Genomic DNA, 21,445 nt, shown 5'->3' with positions numbered 1-21,445 from the left:
GACCCGTGGACTGATCACACTACAGAAGAAAGGAATTTATCAGGTAAGCATAAATTATGTTTTCCTCGGCTCGGAGAGTCTCTGAGCTATCTGCCTTACAATGTGATTCTCCTTATCTGATTTTTCATGCAGATAAGGTAGTTCTGCGTACCAAACCTGGGTTTTTACCTAAGGTGGTTTCTAACAAGAATATCAATCAAGAGATTGTTGTTCCATCATTGTGTCCTAATCCTTCTTCAAAGAAGAAACGTCTTTTACATAATCTGGACGTAGTCCGTGCCCTGAAGTTCTACTTAAGTTTTACTTACAAGCTACTAAAGATTTTCGTCAAACATCTTCCCTGTTTGTCGTTTATTCTGGACAGAGGAGAGGTCAAAAAGCTTTGGCAACCTCTCTTTCCTTTTGGCTTCGGAGTATTATACGCCTAGCCTATGAGACTGCTGGACAGCAGCCCCCTGAAAGAATTACAGCTCATTCTACTAGAGCTGTGGCTTCCACCAGGGCCTTTAAAAATGAGGCTTCTGTTGAACAGATTTGCAAGGCCGCGACTTGGTCTTCGCTTCACACTTTTTCAAAATTTTACAAATTTGATACTTTTGCTTCTTCAGAGGCTGTTTTTGGGAGAAAGGTTCTTCAGGCAGTGGTTCCTTCTGCTTAATCCCTGCCTTGTCCCTCCCATCATCCGTGTACTTTAGCTTTGGTATTGGTATCCCATAAGTAATGGATGATCCGTGGACTGGATACACTTAACAAGAGAAAAAATAATTTATGCTTACCTGATACATTTATTTCTCTTGTAGTGTATCCAGTCCACGGCCCGCCCTGTCCTTTTAAGGCAGGTCTAAAATTTAATTAAACTACAGTCACCACTGCACCCTATGGTTTCTCCTTTCTCTGTTTGTTTCGGTCGAATGACTGGATATGGCAGTTAGGGGAGGAGCTATATAGCAGCTCTGCTGTGGGTGATCCTCTTGCAACTTCCTGTTGGGAAGGAGAATATCCCATAAGTAATGGATGATCCGTGGACTGGATACACTACAAGAGAAATACATTTATCAGGTAAGCATAAATTATGTTTTTTATTCAAAACGGCTACTTTGTAAACTTTGATAAATGAAAGTGCCCCTGTTTTTAATAGTATTTTTAAAAAAACGGCTTTCATTCACCAAAGTTTACCTTCACTTTAATGTCTTGCCAACATGTCTTTTTAGAAGTTTGCCATACAGAATTCTTAGGTTTAGCTGTTCTTTTCTGATCTTACAGAAGAAATGCATGTGGACTTTTCACATCGGATCACAGGGGACTCTTCACATCTGATCACAGGAGAAGGTCTTCAGAGACCAGATAGTCACGAGGAAGCTCAACGGATACATAAGGAGAATGTGGAGAAGTTGAAAGCAATGTCTAAGGAGGAGATATTGCATGAACGAGACCAGCTCCTTTCACAGCTTGGTATGAATATGTTCCATAATAACAGCTGAACATTAGCACCTACTGTCTTGTGCACAGTTCATGAAGTTGTTTTTAGTGCTCCAGAGGGGAAATTTCATTGTTTGGCATTATCAAAAGGTCCACTAAAGAATTATAATAGAAGTATATTATATGCTTATGTAAGAAGAGAAGAGTAATATGAAACATTAAATAAAAAAAAAATGGAAAGATTTACTGGACATGATGAATTTCAGCCATGATTAGCAACTTTTTGTTGTTCTTAAAGATAAATAAATAAAAAAATATAAATATAAACCAAAATTCTGGTTCCTTTAGCAAACCATGGACCAGTTCATTAAAAAAATTGATATTTCTTTTGGGCTTCTTTTTTTTACCCATTCCCAACCAGTAAAACTACTCAAATTGTTTTACTAATATAGCATGGGAAAATCTTGCTATACACACAACAAAATTCAATCAAGTCCCAATCTCGAAAATATTTCAATGTTTTATCAGATAATGTATCTTGTTACTGATGAAAACTCATTGTAGTATTACGCTAGACTCACATGTCTGTGCAGCAATAATCTCTACATATAGCAATAATCTGCTATATCTAATACAGGTAGAAAACCCTTTATCCTGATTGGGACCGGACGGAAAAGGTTTGGATTTGGGAACATTTGCTTCTTTAAAATGGGACACTTTAGAGAGGGGATAAGACCAAGTGTAAACAACAATATCTTGCATTATTTAGGCAATATTTACATGTCGGAATACAGCTTACACATGTAACCTAAAGGTAGTTGTATATCATTTTTATTACTTTTGTATACATAGTACCCTCAGAAAGACAGTACAGTACTGTAATAGAAAGGTAATAGTTGTCTTAAATAAATATAAACTATTGTTTGCATTTTAGAACACAAAAACCAAACCAAAGACACAGACAGAGAAGCTTTTTACTAACAGGAAGGGGGAAATAGTATATTTTGATCATTTTATTTTTTAAACAAATATTAATTAAAAAAGTTTAAATTTCAAAATTAGTTTGTATTTTGGAATTCCGGATTTGGGAATGTGATAACTATCATGTTTCAAATATTTTTCTTTAACATCCTTCGTATTTTAACCAGTAATTGGCAACTAAAAGCTTTATATAGGAAACCTTTTATATTCAAAAAAGAAAAAAATGAAAAAATATTTTAGGTAGCTTTATGCAAAGGTTAGTTCAAGCTTTACAAAAACTTATTTGTTTATATTTTTCTCATAACTTTTGGCAGCATCTAAAAGGTACCATAAGGAATGGGCTTTCTTTTCATATCTACTAGGAAATATACCCACTGCAGGAGAAAAAATCCATAAAATTATGATTTTTCTTGTCACTCTTAATAGGATCTAACCCGGGAAGTTTCTAACATTTCATGCGACCATGACTCCACCAAATTTAAATATTTACCTACAAGTATAAATACAATTTTGATCTAATTTTACAAATGTTTCTCAATATTTTGTTAAAATGGCCTTGGACGTTACAATTTAACTTTCATTTATCAAATCATGCAATTTTAAGAGACGGTTTAAATTCACTTAATTCTCTTGTTATCCCTTGTTGAAAATCACACCTTGGTAAGCAGAGTTTCTCATGTCTTTTGCAGTTAAATGTTTGGTTTTAATGTTTCAAATCATATTCAGAGCCTTGCAAAAGTCTTTACTATATGTTATTTTCTTTTTCTATTAAAGATCAAGAGTTTTATAATAATAAAAACGATATTTAACTTTTACTCAGTAATTATACACAGATGTCATAATTAGAGTGCATGTGCTATTTATAGTTGTACATTCTTATTTTTGTTGTTCTTATACTGCTAGTATAGTAGCCTGCAGATTCAAAAGATTCCAAAAATATCATATCTTCAGAGCTACTAAAGAGGCTGGTGCTTAAAGAAAAAACAATAGCAATATTTCATTGCTTTTAGTTACAAAGAGCTAAAATATATTTAAATTAATGAAAAATGTGCACTTTTTTTATTTTTCAGAGTTGTATTTCTATTTTAATATACTACATACGTAAAGCCTGTGATAGATAGTATACAGTATTTATAGATCATGGTATTATGATGTCCATTTGATGACTTTGAAAAAAATCTTTAATTGATTTGCAAAGAATCAATTGAGAAAGAATATAGAGGGTTTCACAAAAATCAATTTTAGTTGTAAATTATATGTTGCCCTTTCAGCCATTGATAGATTAATGTTTCAAGAATACTGCAGGCTCTGCATCTTACATTAAGCTGCTTTTGTTTCTGATTCTTTAAGATTCAAAGTTGGTGGCTTTCCTGAAATCACAAAGAGCAAAGAAACCCGCACAAGATGATTCCAGCACTAAAAATACATCAGAGGAATGCCACCCTGTCAAGCTGGAGAATCCAGATTTTAATGCATTTGGCCAGGCTGCGCAAGACGGTGCAACAAAGAAAGAAGCAATGTCAGGTAATCTGTCTGCTCTGTGTCAGGTCCTCTGCAGAGCAGATCAATATTTCTGAACTACTGGAAATGAATGTCTGCAGGGGAAATGAACAGCTTTCTTGTGAGACTAAATGATTAGGCACATCTTATATATATATATGCTTGCGCACGGCATGCGTGTTTTTAAAAATGTTACCAACCACAGAATTTTTTTTTAATCTTTGGACAATACATTAGTATATATGTATTTCTCTTGTTAAGTGTGTTCAGTCCACGGGTCATCCATTACTTATGGGATATATTCTCCTTCCCAACAGGAAGTTGCAAGAGGATCACCCAAGCAGAGCTGCTATATAGCTCCTCCCCTCACATGACATATCCAGTCATTCTCTTGCAACCCTCAACAAAGAAGGAGGTCGCGAGAGGAGCTGGAGTTTTTACTTAATTATTCTTCAATCAAAAGTTTGTTATTTTAAATGGCACCGGAGTGTGCTGTTTTTCTATCTCAGGCAGTATTTGGAAGAAGAAACTGCCTGCGTTTTCTATGATCTTAGCAGGCGTAACTAAGATCCACTGGCTGTTCTCGACATTCTGAGGAGTGGGGTAACTTCAGAAAATGGGAATAGCATGCGGGGTCTCCCGCAAATGAGGTATGTGCAGTACAATATTTTCTGGGAATGGAATTGACTAAGAAAACACTGCTGTTACCCGTATGATGTAAGTACAGCCTTAAATGCAGTAGTAGTGACTGGTATCAGGCTGATAAATGTATGCACAGTAGAGTTATTTTCTAGGGACTAGAATTTGACTGAAAAAATACTGTTAATACTGATATAATGTGTGAGCCTTAACTGCAGTAGAAGCGACTGGTAGCAGGCTTAGTAATAACTTTACACAGCATCTGAAATGTTGTTTTTTAAAACGTTTACTGGCATGTTAATTGTTTTGTGAGGTACTTTGGTGATAAATCTTTTTGGGCTTGATTTTTTTTTTCCACACGGCTAACGTATATTTCTGCATAGAAACCGTTATATCAGGTCTCCCACTGTTGTAATAGGAGTGGGAGGGACCTTTTTTTAGCGCCTTGTTGCGCAGTTAAAATTCTAGCACAGTCTTCCTGCTTCTTCCTCTTTGATCCAGGATGTCTCCAGAGAGCTCAGGGATCTTCAAAATTCGTTTTTGAGGGAGGTAATCAGTCACAGCAGACCTGTGACAGTGTGTTGGACTGTGATAAAAGCGTTAAATCTTAATTTGATATCCGTTTTGGGTACTGAGGGGTTAATCATCCTTTTGCTAATGGGTGCAATCCTCTGCTAATTAATACATTTAAAGAATTGTTGACTATCACTGAACTAGTTCTTTGTTATTCAATTGTGTTTTTTTTTTAAAAAGCGCTGCAGCGTTTTTTATATTGCTTGTAAACTTATTGAAGTAATTTCCAAGCTTGCTAGCTTCATTGCTAGTCTGTTTAAACATGTCTGATACAGAGGAATCTGCTTGTTCATTATGTTTAAAAGCCGTTGTGGAGCCCAATAGAAATATGTGTACCAATTGTATTGATATTACTTTGAATAAAAGTCGATCTGTACCGATAAAGAAATTATCACCAGACAACGAGGGGGAAGTTATGCCGTCTAACTCTCCTCACGTGTCAGTACCTTCGTCTCCCGCTCGGGAGGTGCGTAAGATTGAGGCGCCAAGTACATCAAGGCCCTTACAAATCACTTTACATGATATGGCTAATGTTATGAAAGAAGTATTATACAATATGCCCGAGTTAAGAGGCAAGCGCGACAGCTCTGGGTTAAGGACAGAGCGCGCCGATGACACGAGAGCCATGTCTGATACTGCGTCACAATTTGCAGAACATGAGGACGGAGAGCTTCATTCTGTGGGTGACGGTTCTGATTCGGGGAGACCGGATTCAGAAATGTCAAATTTTAAATTTAAGCTTGAGAACCTCTGCGTGTTGCTAGGGGAGGTGTTAGCGACTCTGAATGATTGTGACACTGTGGCAATCCCAGAGAAATTATGTAGGCTGGATAAATACTATGCGGTACCGGTGTGTACTGACGTTTTTCCTATACCAAAGAGGCTTACAGAGATTATTAGCAAGGAGTGGGATAGACCCGGTGTGCCTTTTTCCCCTCCTCCGATATTTAGAAAAATGTTCCCTATAGACGCCACCACACAAGACTTATGGCAGACGGTCCCTAAGGTGGAGGTAGCAGTTTCTACTTTAGCCAAGCGTACCACTATCCCGGTGGAGGATAGCTGTGCGTTCTTAAAGTTCTTCAGGGTGTTCTGTTTGAACCCCTTCATTCCATTGATATTAAGCTTTTATCTTGGAAAGTTCTGTTTTTGATGGCTATTTCCTCGGCTCGAAGAGTCTCTGAGTTATCTGCTTTACATTGTGATTCTCCTTATCTGATCTTTCATTCAGACAAGGTAGTCCTGCGTACTAAACCTGGGTTTTTACCTAAGGTTGTTTCTAACAGGAATATCAATCAAGAGATTGTTGTTCCATTGTTATGTCCTAATCCTTCTTCAAAGAAGGAACGTCTTTTGCATAATCTAGACGTGGTCCGTGCCCTGAAGTTCTACTTACAGGCAACTAAAGATTTTCGACAAACTTCTTCTCTGTTTGTCGTTTACTCTGGACAGAGGAGAGGTCAAAAGGCTTCGGCTACCTCTCTCTCTTTTTGGCTTCGTAGCATAATACGCTTAGCCTATGAGACTGCTGGACAGCAGCCTCCTGAAAGAATTACAGCTCATTCCACTAGAGCTGTGGCTTCCACCTTGGCCTTTAAGAATGAGGCCTCTGTTGAACAGATTTGCAAGGCTGCAACTTGGTCTTCACTTCATACTTTTTCCAAATTTTACAAATTTGACACTTTTGCTTCTTCGGAGGCTGTTTTTGGGAGAAAGGTTCTACAGGCAGTGGTTCCTTCTGTTTAATGTTCCTGCCTTGTCCCTCCCATCATCCGTGTACTTTAGCTTTGGTATTGGTATCCCATAAGTAATGGATGACCCGTGGACTGAACACACTTAACAAGAGAAAACATAATTTATGCTTACCTGATAAATTTATTTCTCTTGTAGTGTGTTCAGTCCACGGCCCGCCCTGTCTTTTTGAGGCAGGTTCTAAATTTTAAATTATAACTCCAGTCACCACTGCACCCTATAGTTTCTCCTTTCTCGTCTTGTTTCGGTCGAATGACTGGATATGTCATGTGAGGGGAGGAGCTATATAACAGCTCTGCTTGGGTGATCCTCTTGCAACTTCCTGTTGGGAAGGAGAATATATCCCATAAGTAATGGATGACCCGTGGACTGAACACACTACAAGAGAAATAAATTTATCAGGTAAGCATAAATTATGTTTTATGTGTGTGTGTGTGTGTGTGTATATATATATATATATATATATATATATATATATATATATATATATATATATATATATATATATATATATATATATATATATATATATATATATATATATATATATATATATATATATATATATATATATATATATATATATATATATATATATATATCTATATATATATATATATATATATATATATCTTTCTCTTGTAGTGTGTTCAGTCCATGGGTCATCCATTACTTATGGTATATATTCTCCTCCCCAACAGGAAGTTGCAAGAGGATCACCCAAGCATAGCTGCCATATAGCTCCTCCCCTCACATGTCATATCCAGTCATTCTCTTGCAAGTCTCAACAAAGAAGGAGGTCGCGAGAGGAGATAGGAGTTTTTTACCTAATTATTCTTCAATCAAAAGTTTATTATTTTAAAATGGCACCGGAGTGTGCTGTTTTTTTTTTCTCTCAGGCAGTATTTAGAAGAAGAATCTGCCTGCATTTTTCTATGATCTTAGCAGACGTAACTAAGATCCACTGGCTGTTCTCGCACATTCTGAGGAGTGGGGTAACTTCAGAAAAGGGAATAGCATGCGGGGTCCCCCCTCAAATGAGGTATGTGCAGTAATATTTTCTAGGAATGGAATTGACTAAGAAAACACTGATGTTACCCATATGATGTAAGTACAGCCTTTAATGCAGTAGTAGCGACTGGTATCAGGCTGATAAATGTATGCGCAGTTGAGTTATTTTCTAGGGACTAGAATTTGACTGAGAAAATACTGTTAATACTGATGATAAAATCTTTGATGATAAATCTTTTTGGGCATGATTTTTTTTCCATATGGCTAACGTGTATTTCTGCATAGAAACCGTTGTAACAGGTCTCCCACTGTTGTAATATGAGTGGGAGGGGCTTTTTTTAGCGCCTTGTTGCGCAGTTAAAATTCTTGCACAGTCTTCCTGCTTCTTCCTCCTTGATCCAGGACGTCTACAGAGAGCTCAGGGGTCTTCAAAATTCATTTTTGAGGGAGGTAATCAGTCACAGCAGACCTGTGACAGTGTGTTTGACTGTGATAAAAGCGTTAAATCTTAAATTGATTATCCGTTTTTGGGTATTGAGGGGTTAATCATCCGTTTGCTAGTGGGTGCAATCCTCTGCTAAATTCATACAATTACTGTTAAAATTGTTGGCTATAACTGAATTAGTTCATTGTTATTTCAACTGTGACAGTTTTTTGTGTTTTTAAAAGCGCTGCAGCATTTTTTCAATTGCTTGTAAATTTATTGACAGATTTTTTCCAAGCTTGCTAGCCTTCATTGCTAGTCTGTTTAAACATGTCTGATACAGATGAATCTACTTGTTCATTATGTTTAAAAGCCAATGTGGAGCCCAATAGAAATATGTGTACCAATTGTATTGATGTTACTTTAAATAAAAGTCAGTCTTTACCGGTAATGAAATTATCACCAGACAACGAGGGGGAAGTTATGCCGCCTAACTCTCCTCACGTGTCAGTACCTTCGCCTCCCGCTCAGGAGGTGCGTGAGATTGTGGCGCCAAGTACATCAAGGCCCTTACAAATCACTTTGCATGATATGGCTAATGTTATGAAAGAAGTATTATCTAATTTGCCTGAGTTAAGAGGCAAGCGCGATAGCTCTGGGTTTAGGACAGAGCACGCCGATGACACGAGAGCCATGTCCGATACTGCGTCGCAATTTGCAGAACATGAGGACGGAGAGCTTCATTCTGTGGGTGACGGATCTGATCCGGGGAGACCGGATTCAGAAATTTCAAATTTTAAATTTAAGCTTGAGAACCTCCGTGTATTGCTAGGGGAGGTGTTAGCGGCTCTGAATGATTGTGATACGGTCGCAATCCCAGAGAAGTTATGTAGGCTGGATAAATACTATGCGGTACCGGTGTGTACTGACGTTTTTCCTATACCTAAAAGGCTTACAGAGATTATTAGCAAGGAGTGGGATAGACCCGGTGTGCCCATTTCCCCTCCTCCGATATTTAGAAAAATGTTCCCATAGACGCCACCACACAAGACTTATGGCAGACGGTCCCTAAGGTGGAGGGAGCAGTTTCTACTTTAGCCAAGCGTACCACTATCCCGGTGGAGGATAGTTGTGCTTTCTCAGATCCAATGGATAAAAAATTAGAAGGTTACCTTAAGAAAATGTTTGTTCAACAAGGTTTTATATTACAGCCCCTTGCATGCATTGCGCCCGTCACTGCTGCAGCGGCATTCTGGTTTGAGTCTCTGGAAGAGGCTATTCGCACAGCACCATTGGATGAGATTATGAACAAGCTTAAAGCCCTTAAGCTAGCTAATGCATTTATTTCGGATGCCGTTGTGCATTTAACCAAACTAACGGCTAAGAACTCCAGATTCGCCATCCAGGCGCGCAGAGCGCTATGGCTTAAATCCTGGTCAGCAGATGTAACTTCTAAATCTAAATTGCTTAATATTCCTTTCAAAGGGCAAACCTTATTCGGGCCCGGCTTGAAAGAAATTATTGCTGACATTACTGGAGGTAAGGGTCACACCCTTCCTCAGGACAGGGCCAAATCAAAGGCCAAACAGTCTAATTTTCGTGCCTTTCGTAATTACAAGGCAGGAGCAGCATCAACTTCCTCCGCTCCAAAACAGGAAGGGACTGCTACTCGTTACAGACAGGGTTGGAAAGGCAACCAGTCCTGGAACAAGGGCAAGCAGGCCAGAAAACCTACTTCTGCCCCTAAGACAGCATGAAGAAAGGGCCCCCTATCCGGAAATGGATCTAGTGGGGGGCAGACTTTCTCTCTTCGCCCAGGCCTGGGCAAGAGATGTCCAGGATCTTTGGGCGTTGGAGATCATATCTCAGGGATACCTTCTGGACTTCAAAACTTCTCCTCCACAAGGGAGATTTCATCTGTCAAGGTTATCAACAAACCTAATAAAGAAAGAGGCATTTCTTCGATGTGTACAAGACCTCTTAGTAATGGGAGTGATCCACCCGGTTCCGCGGACGGAACAAGGGCAAGGTTTTTACTCAAATCTGTTTGTGGTTCCCAAAAAAGGGGGAACCTTCAGGCCAATCTTGGACCTGAAGATCTTAAACAAATTCCTAAGGGTTCCATCGTTCAAAATGGAAACTATTCGAACCATCCTACCCATGATCCAAGAGGGTCAGTATATGACCACAGTGGACTTAAAGGATGCCTACCTTCACATACCGATTCACAAGGATCATTATCGGTACCTAAGGTTTGCCTTTCTAGACAGGCATTACCAGTTTGTAGCTCTTCCCTTCGGGTTGGCTACGGCCCCGAGAATTTTTACAAAGGTTCTGGGCTCGCTTCTGGCAGTACTAAGACCGCGAGGCATAGCGGTGGCTCCGTACCTAGACGACATCCTGATACAAGCGTCAACTTTTCAAAATGCAAAGTCTCATACAGAGATAGTTCTAGCATTTCTAAGGTCGCATGGGTGGAAAGTGAACATGGAAAAGAGTTCTCTGTTCCCATTCACAAGGGTTCCCTTTCTAGGGACTTTTATAGATTCTGTAGAGATGAAGATTTACCTGACGGAGTCCAGGTTATCAAAAATCCTAAATGCTTGCCGTGTCCTTCATTCCATTCCAAGCCCATCAGTAGCTCAGTGCATGGAAGTAATCAGCTTAATGGTCGCGGCAATGGACATAGTGCCATTTGCGCGCCTACATCTCAGTGGAATGGGGATTGCTCAGATCTGTCCCCTTTACTAAATCTGGACCAGGAGGCCAGAGATGCTCTTCTCTGGTGGTTGTCGCGGGTTCATCTGTCCAAAGGAATGACTTTTCGCAGACCAGATTGGACGATTGTAACAACAGATGCCAGCCTACTAGGCTGGGGTGCAGTCTGGAACTCCCTGAAGGCTCAGGGATCGTGGACTCAGGAGGAGAAACTCCTCCCAATAAACATTCTGGAATTAAGAGCAATATTCAATGCTCTTCTAGCTTGGCCTCAGTTAGCAACACTGAGGTTCATAAGATTTATGTCGGACAACATCACGACTGTGGCTTACATCAATCATCAAGGGGGAACCAGGAGTTCCCTAGCGATGTTGGAAGTCTCGAAGATAATTCGCTGGGCAGAGTCGCACTCTTGTCACCTGTCAGCGATCTACATCCCAGGCCTGGAGAACTGGGAGGCGGACTTTCTAAGTCGCCAGACCTTTTCATCCGGTTTATTGATACGTTAATACAGGCTCGGAAACCTGTTACCAGAAAAATTTACCATAAGATATGGCGTAAATATTTATATTGGTGTGAATCCAAGAGTTACTCATGGAGTAAGGTTAGGATTCCTAGGATACTGGCTTTTCTACAAGAAGGTTTAGAAAAGGGTTTATCCGCTAGTTCGTTAAAGGGACAGATTTCTGCTCTGTCTATTCTTTTACACAAACGTCTGGCAGAGAATCCAGACGTCCAGGCTTTTTGTCAGGCTTTGGCTAGGATTAAGCCTGTGTTTAAAACTGTTGCTCCTCCGTGGAGCTTAAACTTGGTTCTTAAAGTTCTTCAGGGTGTTCCGTTTGAACCCCTTCATTCCATTGATATTAAGCTTTTATCTTGGAAAGTTCTGTTTTTGATGGCTATTTCCTCGGCTCGAAGAGTCTCTGAGTTATCTGCCTTACATTGCGATTCTCCTTATCTGATTTTTCATTCAGACAAGGTAGTTCTGCGTACTAAACCTGGATTTTTACCTAAGGTTGTTTCTAACAGGAATATCAATCAAGAGATTGTTGTTCCTTCATTATGTCCTAATCCTTCTTCAAAGAAGGAACGTCTTTTGCATAATCTGGACGTAGTCCGTGCCCTGAAGTTCTACTTACAGGCAACTAAAGATTTTCGGCAAACTTCTTCTCTGTTTGTCGTTTATTCTGGTCAGAGGAGAGGTCAAAAGGCTTCGGCCACCTCTCTCTCTTTTTGGCTTCTTAGCATAATACGTTTAGCCTATGAGACTGCTGGACAGCAGCCTCCTGAAAGAATTACAGCTCATTCCACTAGAGCTGTGGCTTCCACCTGGGCCTTTAAGAATGAGGCCTCTGTTGAACAGATTTGCAAGGCTGCAACTTGGTCTTCACTTCACTTCATACCTTTTCAAAATTTTACAAATTTGACACTTTTGCTTCTTCGGAGGCTGGTTTTGGGAGAAAGGTTCTACAGGCAGTGGTTCCTTCTGTTTAATGTTCCTGCCTTGTCCCTCCCATCATCCGTGTACTTTAGCTTTGGTATTGGTATCCCATAAGTAATGGATGACCCGTGGACTGAACACACTTAACAAGAGAAAACATAATTTATGCTTACCTGATAAATTTATTTCTCTTGTAGTGTGTTCAGTCCACGGCCCGCCCTGTCTTTTTTGAGGCAGTTCTAAATTTTAATTAAAACTCCAGTCACCACTGCACCCTATAGTTTTTCCTTTCTCGTCTTGTTTCGGTCGAATGACTGGATATGACATGTGAGGGGAGGAGCTATATGGCAGCTCTGCTTGGGTGACCCTCTTGCAACTTCCTGTTGGGGAGGAGAATATATCCCATAAGTAATGGATGACCCGTGGACTGAACACACTACAAGAGAAATAAATTTATCAGGTAAGCATAAATTATGTTTTCTTTAAAACGGATGTTAAGAACATAAAGTTTAGCCATTTTGAAGCTTATTTGCATATCTTAACCTAGGTTTACCGTGGAGATTTTTCCCTCAATCTTTTTTACTTACCATATACTATCCTGACTCAGACATACAATACCAGCTGATCACTGTGGCGTGGAATCTCTCATTAATCAAGTGGTCTCCTGGTGTGTCACGGAGCTCACTGTGGTGCAAATCTGGTTACCACTGGACCACTAATGTAAAAACACATGCTGATCGCTAATCTTTTATATTGGAGGAGAGCACTAAAAGAGATCAGTCCAAAGTCTCATGAGACAGTACTTGAAGAAATCCAGAAAATCCTCTGCTTTTGCATTAAAACTCATTACATTATTCACAACATTTTAAAGGTAAATTACACTGCTTCATACAACTATTATAGCATGGCCAGAGGCATAACTATAAACCTCAGGGCCCCGGTACAAGAATCCATGAAGGGCCCCCCTCCCAAAAAATGTGATTTTTATACCTTTAATTTTTATTTTTTTTCCAACATGTAAAAAAAATTCTGTTAAGCATGTCAACTTACACTTAAAATGAGAATGAGACAAACACTCCTGCACTTTTTGACCAAGGAAGGAATACAGTGCCTGACATGATCAATCACTCATATGTTAAAGGGACAGTATAAACCAATGTTCATATAACTGCATGCAATAGACACTATAAAGAATAATATGCACAGATACTGATCTAAAAATCCAGTATAAAACCATTTAATAAAACTTACTTAGACACCCCCAGTTTAGCACTGTTGAAAACGTTAACTGGAACACCCACTAAAAGTGATTCTATAGCAAAACAAGCAGACACTTTCTCTGCATATGAAAAGACTCTTTACACAAACAGGAGCAAGCTGGAGTAGGTATACATCCGTATTCTCCTAAAACTTTGGGGCTTGGTTAAGAGTCTGAAAATCAGTGCAATGTTATTTAAAAAGAAGCAAAACTGGGGCGGAGCTTGGCCGCACTTGTAGATGGCCGCTTACTAAGTTAGCTCTGAAGCCTCGGCATCCTTATGTAAGGTACTAAGTAACCCATAGCCTGTCAGGACCTACAATAAGTCAGCTACCACTTCACTTAACCAATGCAGACATTAACCCCGGCGTTTGGGGGCTGATATCTGAGCTGTGGACACCGTTTGCAGAGACACGCAGTGAGGCCTACAGCAGAATGAGACCTGCCTCGATTGAATGATAGGGTCTCCCGAACTTGATCGATCACCCTCTGATACCTGGGAGTAATTTCTAAGCCCATAGTGACCCACCGGGAACGAAGAGCACTGTTTTGAGTGTGGGCGTACAAACCTGCCTTACAAAAAACTAATACTTGGGGCTGTATCCCTCCCGGCAAAAAAAAAAACAAAAAAAAAACGCTACACGGACAGCCGATTGCAGCAGCGCACAGGTGATTGAGCGCTAGCTTAAAAGAAGACTTACCGAAGCAGGAGGTATGGTTTTGTGGAGGGGTCTGGTGCTCTGACACCGATCACGGCACAGCAGCTAGCTACGGGGACTAAGCAGCAGTGATATTCGGAAGAGCAACACTAGACCCACGTGGTCCCTTGTAGAAGCGGAGCAGGTGAGAATACTTGCCGTATATTGGGGTCTGGCTGGGCACAGCGGGTAAGAACTAAAGACTGCACATAACTGGCCGCACGCTTAAGGGACATTGCTGCAACAAGCATATAAACATATTTGAGTCCTTAGATGGCCACTGTTTCCTAACGGACTGATAATACAGGGGCTAATATTTTGGCTGCGGCCACCATCTTTGATTTCTGGTGATAAACATACAATCACATTAGCACCCTAGGGTGGCTCTTAATCCCTGGTGATAAGCACACAACTACATTAGTACCCTAGGGTGGCTTTTAATCCCTGTTGATAAGCACACAACTACATTAGTACCCTAGGGTGGCTTTTAATCCCTATAAGATTGGTTGCATTAGTACTAGCATTCTAGCTGCGGCCCCTATCAGAGAATCCTTGTACTTAACCTTTACATCTCCAAATTTAAACACTAGGTCTGTTAACCCAACACAAAAGGGGCTATAAGCAATACTGCGCTGATACCCTCTGGCTGTCAAATTGTCAATATGGCTAACAAACGTCTATCAAAACCTGTTAAAGGCTCTCAGTCTACCAACATGGAAAGTTACCTTATTGCAGCAGAAAACAATCCAGGCACTAATAGAGATGGAGCAGAATTGGGCAGACAGACTGCAGCTGTGCAGACATCTATCATAGACCCCATACTGACTAATTATGTTACTAAGGAGGACATCAGGCATCTATCATCTAAAAATGATATCAAAGAAGCCATGATGGATGTGAAACTCCTGTTTGGAGAGCTTAAAAAAGACATTGCGGCGGTGGACAGCAGAGTAAACCAAATGGAGGAGGTGCAGGAAGAAATGCGGTCTGATCTGCAGCAACAGGCCAACAGCATACACTCTCAAGAGGCATCTGTACAGAGCCTTACCGATAGAATCGAAGACTTAGAAAATAGGAGCAGGCGTAATAACCTGAGGCTTCGGGGAGTGCCGGAGACGGTGAGCCAGCCTGATATTGCTCAATATGTACAGGAACTATTCAGATTCTTGAAAAGCACCCCCAATGCTGCTGAAATCGCAGTTGAGAGAGCACATAGGGCCCTCAGACCTAAGCCTCCAGCTAGGGCCCCTCCCAGGGACATTATCATCAAACTTCTATCATATAAAGACAAAGAGGAACTCCTACGACATTCAAGAAACAAGCACCCCCTCACGTTTGAGGGAACAGAGATCCAGATATTCACGGACCTGTGTCCGGCAACGCTACAGACAGAAGTGCAATGTCATGCTGCACGGGGGAACTGTTCCTGGGATGGTAGCAGGCAGCAGCCAGGACAGCAGGAATGAGTGGGTGCAAAGTGTCACATCTAACGGGTCCTTGCGGTGTTGCTTGGAGGACCAGTATACTACCCCCTTACAATAAAGTAGATGTGATGGTTGTTGGACAATGGTGTGCTGCTGCTGAGTTATGGGGTCGCAATGATTGAGTAGACAGCTAGGTTTAGCAATGCAATGTGAACTTACCGGGCTCTTCCTTCCATTCAATTTCACTAGGTAGGCTAAAAGAGGCTTTAACTGCGGCAGCGTTACTTACTGGTTGCATTCACGCAGACAGCTCCTGCCTCCTTTCCAGCTCAGAAACAAATGTTTCAGAGCGTTGCCATGGTAACCCACGGCAACGCTCTGATTTAAAACTGTAAGTGCATTTTCGTAAAATGGGCTGAACATGGGCGTGTATGACATTTTCTATCAAATCCCAGCGTAATTCTGTAAACATTTCCTCCCTACAGATCTCACAATTTTTTTCTCGCAACTTAAAAGGTGGCGAGCTTTTATCAAAATACTCAAAAAACTAATTACTTCAAAAGAAAAACCTATGCATACAAAAAAACAGCAAATTTAAGGTACAGTGCATTGAAAACAGAATCTTTTGATTTGTATTAAAGTGAAAGTAAACTTAGCTCTTCAGCTCTGCAGATTTACATAAATCCTTAAAAAACAACAGCACTTTCATTCATGATATTTCTCCTGTTAAGTGTAGTCAGTCCACGGGTCATCCATTACTTATGGGATTATATCTCCTCCCTAAGAGGAAGTGCAAGAGGATCACCCAAGCAGAGCTGCTATATAGCTCCTCCCCTCTACGTCATACCCAGTCATTCTCTTGCACCTAACTAATAGATAGGACGTGTGAGAGGACTGTGGTTGTTAAACTTAGTTTTTATTTCTTCAATCAAAAGTTTGTTATTTTAAACGGCACCGGAGTGTGTTGTTTCTTCTCAGGCAGCATTAGAAGAAGAATCTACCTGAGTTTGTGTATGATCTTAGCGGTCGTAACTAAGATCCACTTGCTGTTCTCGGCCATTCTGAGGAGTGAGGTAACTTCAGAACAGGGGATAGCAGGCAGGGCTCACCTGCAAGGAGGTATGTTGCAGTATATTATTTTCTAAGGAATGGAATTGACTGAGAAAATACTGCTAATACCGATGTAATGTAAGTGCAGCCTTAAATGCAGTAGTAGCGACTGGTATCAGGCTGATATGTATGTATGTATACACTGAGGTATTTCTGGGGAATGGAATTTCACTAAGAAAATACTGTATATATTTAAGTAATATTTGAGCCTCCACTGCAGTGAAAGCGACTAGCAGCAGGCTTATTAATAACATTTCATAATTTTATTTTTAAAATGTTAATCGTTTTTTTTCTGAGGTACTTGGTGATAAAACTTTATGGGCATGATTTTTACCACATGGCTGTCGTTTGTTTCTGAATAAAATCAGTTTACTGAGCTTCCCCACTGTTGTAATATGAGTGGGAGGGGCCTATTTTAGCGCTTTATTGCGCAGTAAAAATTTAGTCACAGTCTTCCTATTTCTTCCTCCATGATCCAGGACGTCTCTACAGAGCCCAGGGGTCTCCAAAACTAGTTTTGAGGGAGGTAATCACTCACAGCAGACCTGTGAGAGTGTGTTTTGACTGTGATAAAAACGTTAATATTAAATTGTTATCCGTTTTTGGGTACTAAGGGGTTAATCATCCATTTGCTGGTGGGTGCAATCCTTTGCTAACTTAATGCATTTACTGTGAAAATTTGGTTGCTATAACTAATTTAGTTCATTGTTATTTCAACTGTGACAGTTTTTTGTGCTTCTTAAAGGCACAGTAGCGTTTTTTATATTGCTTGTAAATTTATTTGAAAAGTATTTTCCAAGCTTGCTAGTCTCATTGCTAGTCTGTTTAAACATGTCTGACACAGATGAATCTCTTTGTTCAATATGTTTAAAGGCCAATGTGGAGCCCAATAGAAATTTGTGTACTAATTGCATTGATGCTACTTTAAATAAAAGGCAATCTGTACATGTAAAGAAAATTTCACCAGACAACGAGGGGGAAGTTATGCCGACTAACTCTCCTCACGTGTCAGTACCTTCGCCTCCCGCTCAGGAGGTGCGTGATATTGTGGCGCCAAGTACATCAGGGCGGCCCATACAAATCACTTTGCAAGACATGGCTAATGTTATGACTGAAGTACTATCTAAATTGCCAGAATTTAGGGGTAAACGCGATCACTCTGGGGTAAGAACAGAGTGTGCTGATAATAATAGAGCCATGTCTGATACTGCGTCACAATTTGCAGAACATGAGGACGGAGAGCTTCATTCTGTGGGTGACGGATCTGATCCAAGTAAACTGGACTCAGACATTTCAAATTTTAAATTTAAGCTTGAGAACCTCCGTGTATTACTAGGGGAGGTATTAGCGGCTCTGAATGATTGTAACACGGTTGCAATTCCAGAGAAAATATGTAGGCTGGATAAATATTTTGCGGTACCGGCGTGTACTGACGTTTTTCCTATACCTAAAAGGCTTACAGAAATTGTTAACAAGGAGTGGGATAGACCCGGTGTGCCTTTTTCACCCCCTCCTATATTTAGAAAAATGTTTCCAATAGACGCCACCACACGGGACTTATGGCAGACGATCCCTAAGGTGGAGGGAGCAGTTTCTACTCTGGCTAAGCGCACCACTATCCCGGTGGAGGATAGCTGTGCTTTTTCAGATCCAATGGATAAAAAGTTAGAGGGTTACCTTAAGAAAATGTTTGTTCAGCAAGGTTTTATATTACAACCCCTTGCATGCATTGCGCCTGTCACGGCTGCGGCGGCATTCTGGTTTGAGTCTCTGGAAGAGACCCTTAGCACAGCTCCATTGGATGAGATTATAGACAAGCTTAAAGTCCTTAAGCTAGCTAATTCATTTATTTCTGATGCCGTAGTACACTTAACTAAACTTACGGCTAAGAACTCCGGATTCGCCATTCAAGCGCGTAGAGCGCTGTGGCTTAAATCCTGGTCAGCCGATGTGACTTCTAAATCTAAATTGCTTAATATTCCTTTCAAAGGGCAGACCTTATTCGGGCCCGGCTTGAAAGAAATTATCGCTGACATTACGGGAGGTAAGGGCCATGCTCTGCCTCAGGACAGGGTCAAATCAAAGGCCAAACAGTCTAATTTTCGTGCCTTTCGTAACTTCAAGGCAGGAGCAGCATCAACTTCCTCCGCTCCAAGACAGGAAGGAACTGTTGCTCGCTACAGACAGGGCTGGAAACCTAACCAGTCCTGGAACAAGGGCAAGCAGGCCAGAAAACCTGCTGCTGCCCCTAAGACAGAATGAAGTGAGGGCCCCCGATCCGGAAACGGATCTAGTGGGGGGCAGACTTTCTCTCCTCGCCCAGGCTTGGGCAAGAGATGTCCAGGATCCCTGGGCGTTAGAGATCATATCTCAGGGATATCTTCTGGACTTCAAAGCTTCTCCTCCAAAAGGGAGATTTCATCTTTCAAGGTTGTCAACAAACCAGATAAAGAAAGAGGCGTTTCTACGCTGTGTACAAGACCTTTTACTAATGGGAGTGATCCACCCAGTTCCGCGGTCGGAACACGGACAAGGGTTTTACTCAAATCTGTTTGTGGTTCCCAAAAAAGAGGGAACCTTCAGACCAATCTTGGACTTAAAGATCCTAAACAAATTCCTAAGAGTTCCATCGTTCAAAATGGAAACTATTCGGACCATCTTACCTATGATCCAAGAGGGTCAGTACATGACCACAGTGGATTTAAAGGATGCCTACCTTCACATACCGATTCACAAGGATCATTACCGGTATCTAAGGTTTGCCTTCCTAAACAGGCATTACCAGTTTGTAGCTCTTCCCTTCGGGTTAGCTACAGCTCCAAGAATCTTTACAAAGGTTCTGGGCTCTCTTCTGGCGGTACTAAGACCGCGAGGAATAGCGGTAGCTCTGTACCTAGACGACATTCTGATACAAGCGTCAAGTTTCCAAACTGCCAAGTCTCATACAGAGTTAGTTCTGGCATTTCTAAGGTCGCATGGGTGGAAGGTGAATGTAGAAAAGAGTTCTCTATTGCCACTCACAAGAGTTCCCTTCTTGGGGACTCTTATAGATTCTGTAGAAATGAAAATTTACCTGACAGAGGACAGGTTATCAAAACATCTAAATGCTTGCCGTGTCCTTCATTCCATTCAACACCCGTCAGTGGCTCAATGCATGGAGGTAATCGGCTTAATGGTAGCGGCAATGGACATAGTACCTTTTGCACGCCTGCATCTCAGACCGCTGCAATTGTGCATGCTAAGTCAGTAGAATGGGGATTACTCAGATTTGTCCCCTATGCTAAATCTGGATCAAGAGACCAGAGATTCTCTTCTATGGTGGCTTTCTCGGCCACATCTGTCCAGGGGAATGCCCTTCAGCAGGCCAGATTGGACGATTGTAACAACAGACGCCAGCCTGCTAGGTTGGGGCGCTGTCTGGAATTCCCTGAAGGCTCAGGGATCATGGACTCAGGAGGAGAGACTCCTTCCAATAAACATTCTAGAATTAAGAGCAGTTTTAAATGCTCTTCTGGCTTGGCCTCAGTTAGCAACTCTGAGGTTCATCAGGTTTCAGTCGGACAACATCACGACTGTGGCTTACATCAACCATCAGGGAGGGACAAGGAGTTCCCTAGCGATGATGGAAGTCTCAAAGATAATTCGCTGGGCAGAGTCTCACTCTTGCCACCTGTCAGCGATCCACATCCCAGGCGTGGAGAACTGGGAGGCGGATTTCCTAAGTCGCCAGACTTTTCATCCGGGGGAGTGGGAACTTCATCCGGAGGTGTTTGCCCAACTGCTTCATCATTGGGGCAAACCAGATCTGGATCTCATGGCGTCTCGCCAGAACGCCAAGCTTCCTTGTTACGGATCCAGGTCCAGGGACCCGGGAGCGGTACTGATAGATGCTCTGACAGCACCTTGGGTTTTCAACATGGCTTATGTGTTTCCACCCTTCCAGATGCTTCCTCGATTGATTGCCAGGATCAAACAGGAGAGAGCATCGATGATTCTAATAGCGCCTGCGTGGCCACGCAGGACCTGGTATGCAGATCTAGTGGACATGTCGTCCTGTCCACCATGGTCTCTGCCTCTGAGACAGGACCTTCTGATTCAGGGTCCTTTCAAACATCCAAATCTAATTTCTCTGAGGCTGACTGCATGGAGATTGAACGCTTGATTCTTTCAAAGCGGGGATTCTCGGAGTCAGTGATTGATACCTTGATACAGGCTAGGAAACCTGTTACCAGGAAAATTTACCATAAAATATGGCGTAAGTACTTATATTGGTGCGAATCCAAGAGTTACTCATGGAGTAAGGTTAGGATTCCTAGGATATTGTCTTTTCTACAAGAAGGTTTAGAAAAGGGTTTATCTGCTAGTTCGTTAAAGGGACAGATCTCAGCTCTGTCTATCCTTTTACACAAACGTCTGTCAGAAGTTCCAGACGTTCAGGCTTTTTGTCAGGCTTTGGCTAGGATTAAGCCTGTGTTTAAGACTGTTGCTCCGCCGTGG

At 41.2% G+C, this 21,445-nt stretch overlaps 1 protein-coding gene across 6 annotated transcripts in view; it reads left to right on the top strand.

Annotated features, from left to right (window-relative positions):
• RPAP1 (RNA polymerase II associated protein 1) overlaps positions 1-21,445 on the top strand; it is a 227,147-nt gene that overhangs the window by 47,538 nt on the left and 158,164 nt on the right. For all 6 annotated transcript variants that reach the window (XM_053697817.1, XM_053697819.1, XM_053697814.1 and 3 more), the window contains exons 6-7: positions 1,264-1,452; positions 3,751-3,924. In XM_053697817.1, coding sequence (XP_053553792.1) covers positions 1,264-1,452; positions 3,751-3,924 — 363 coding nt within the window. The remainder of the gene's footprint in view (positions 1-1,263; positions 1,453-3,750; positions 3,925-21,445) is intronic.

The sequence above is a fragment of the Bombina bombina genome, chromosome 1 (assembly GCF_027579735.1).
Source record: "Bombina bombina isolate aBomBom1 chromosome 1, aBomBom1.pri, whole genome shotgun sequence".
Taxonomy (NCBI): Eukaryota; Metazoa; Chordata; class Amphibia; order Anura; family Bombinatoridae; genus Bombina; species Bombina bombina.
The sequence above is the reverse complement of the archived record's forward strand: the minus strand, read 5'-3'. Positions and strand labels throughout refer to the sequence as shown.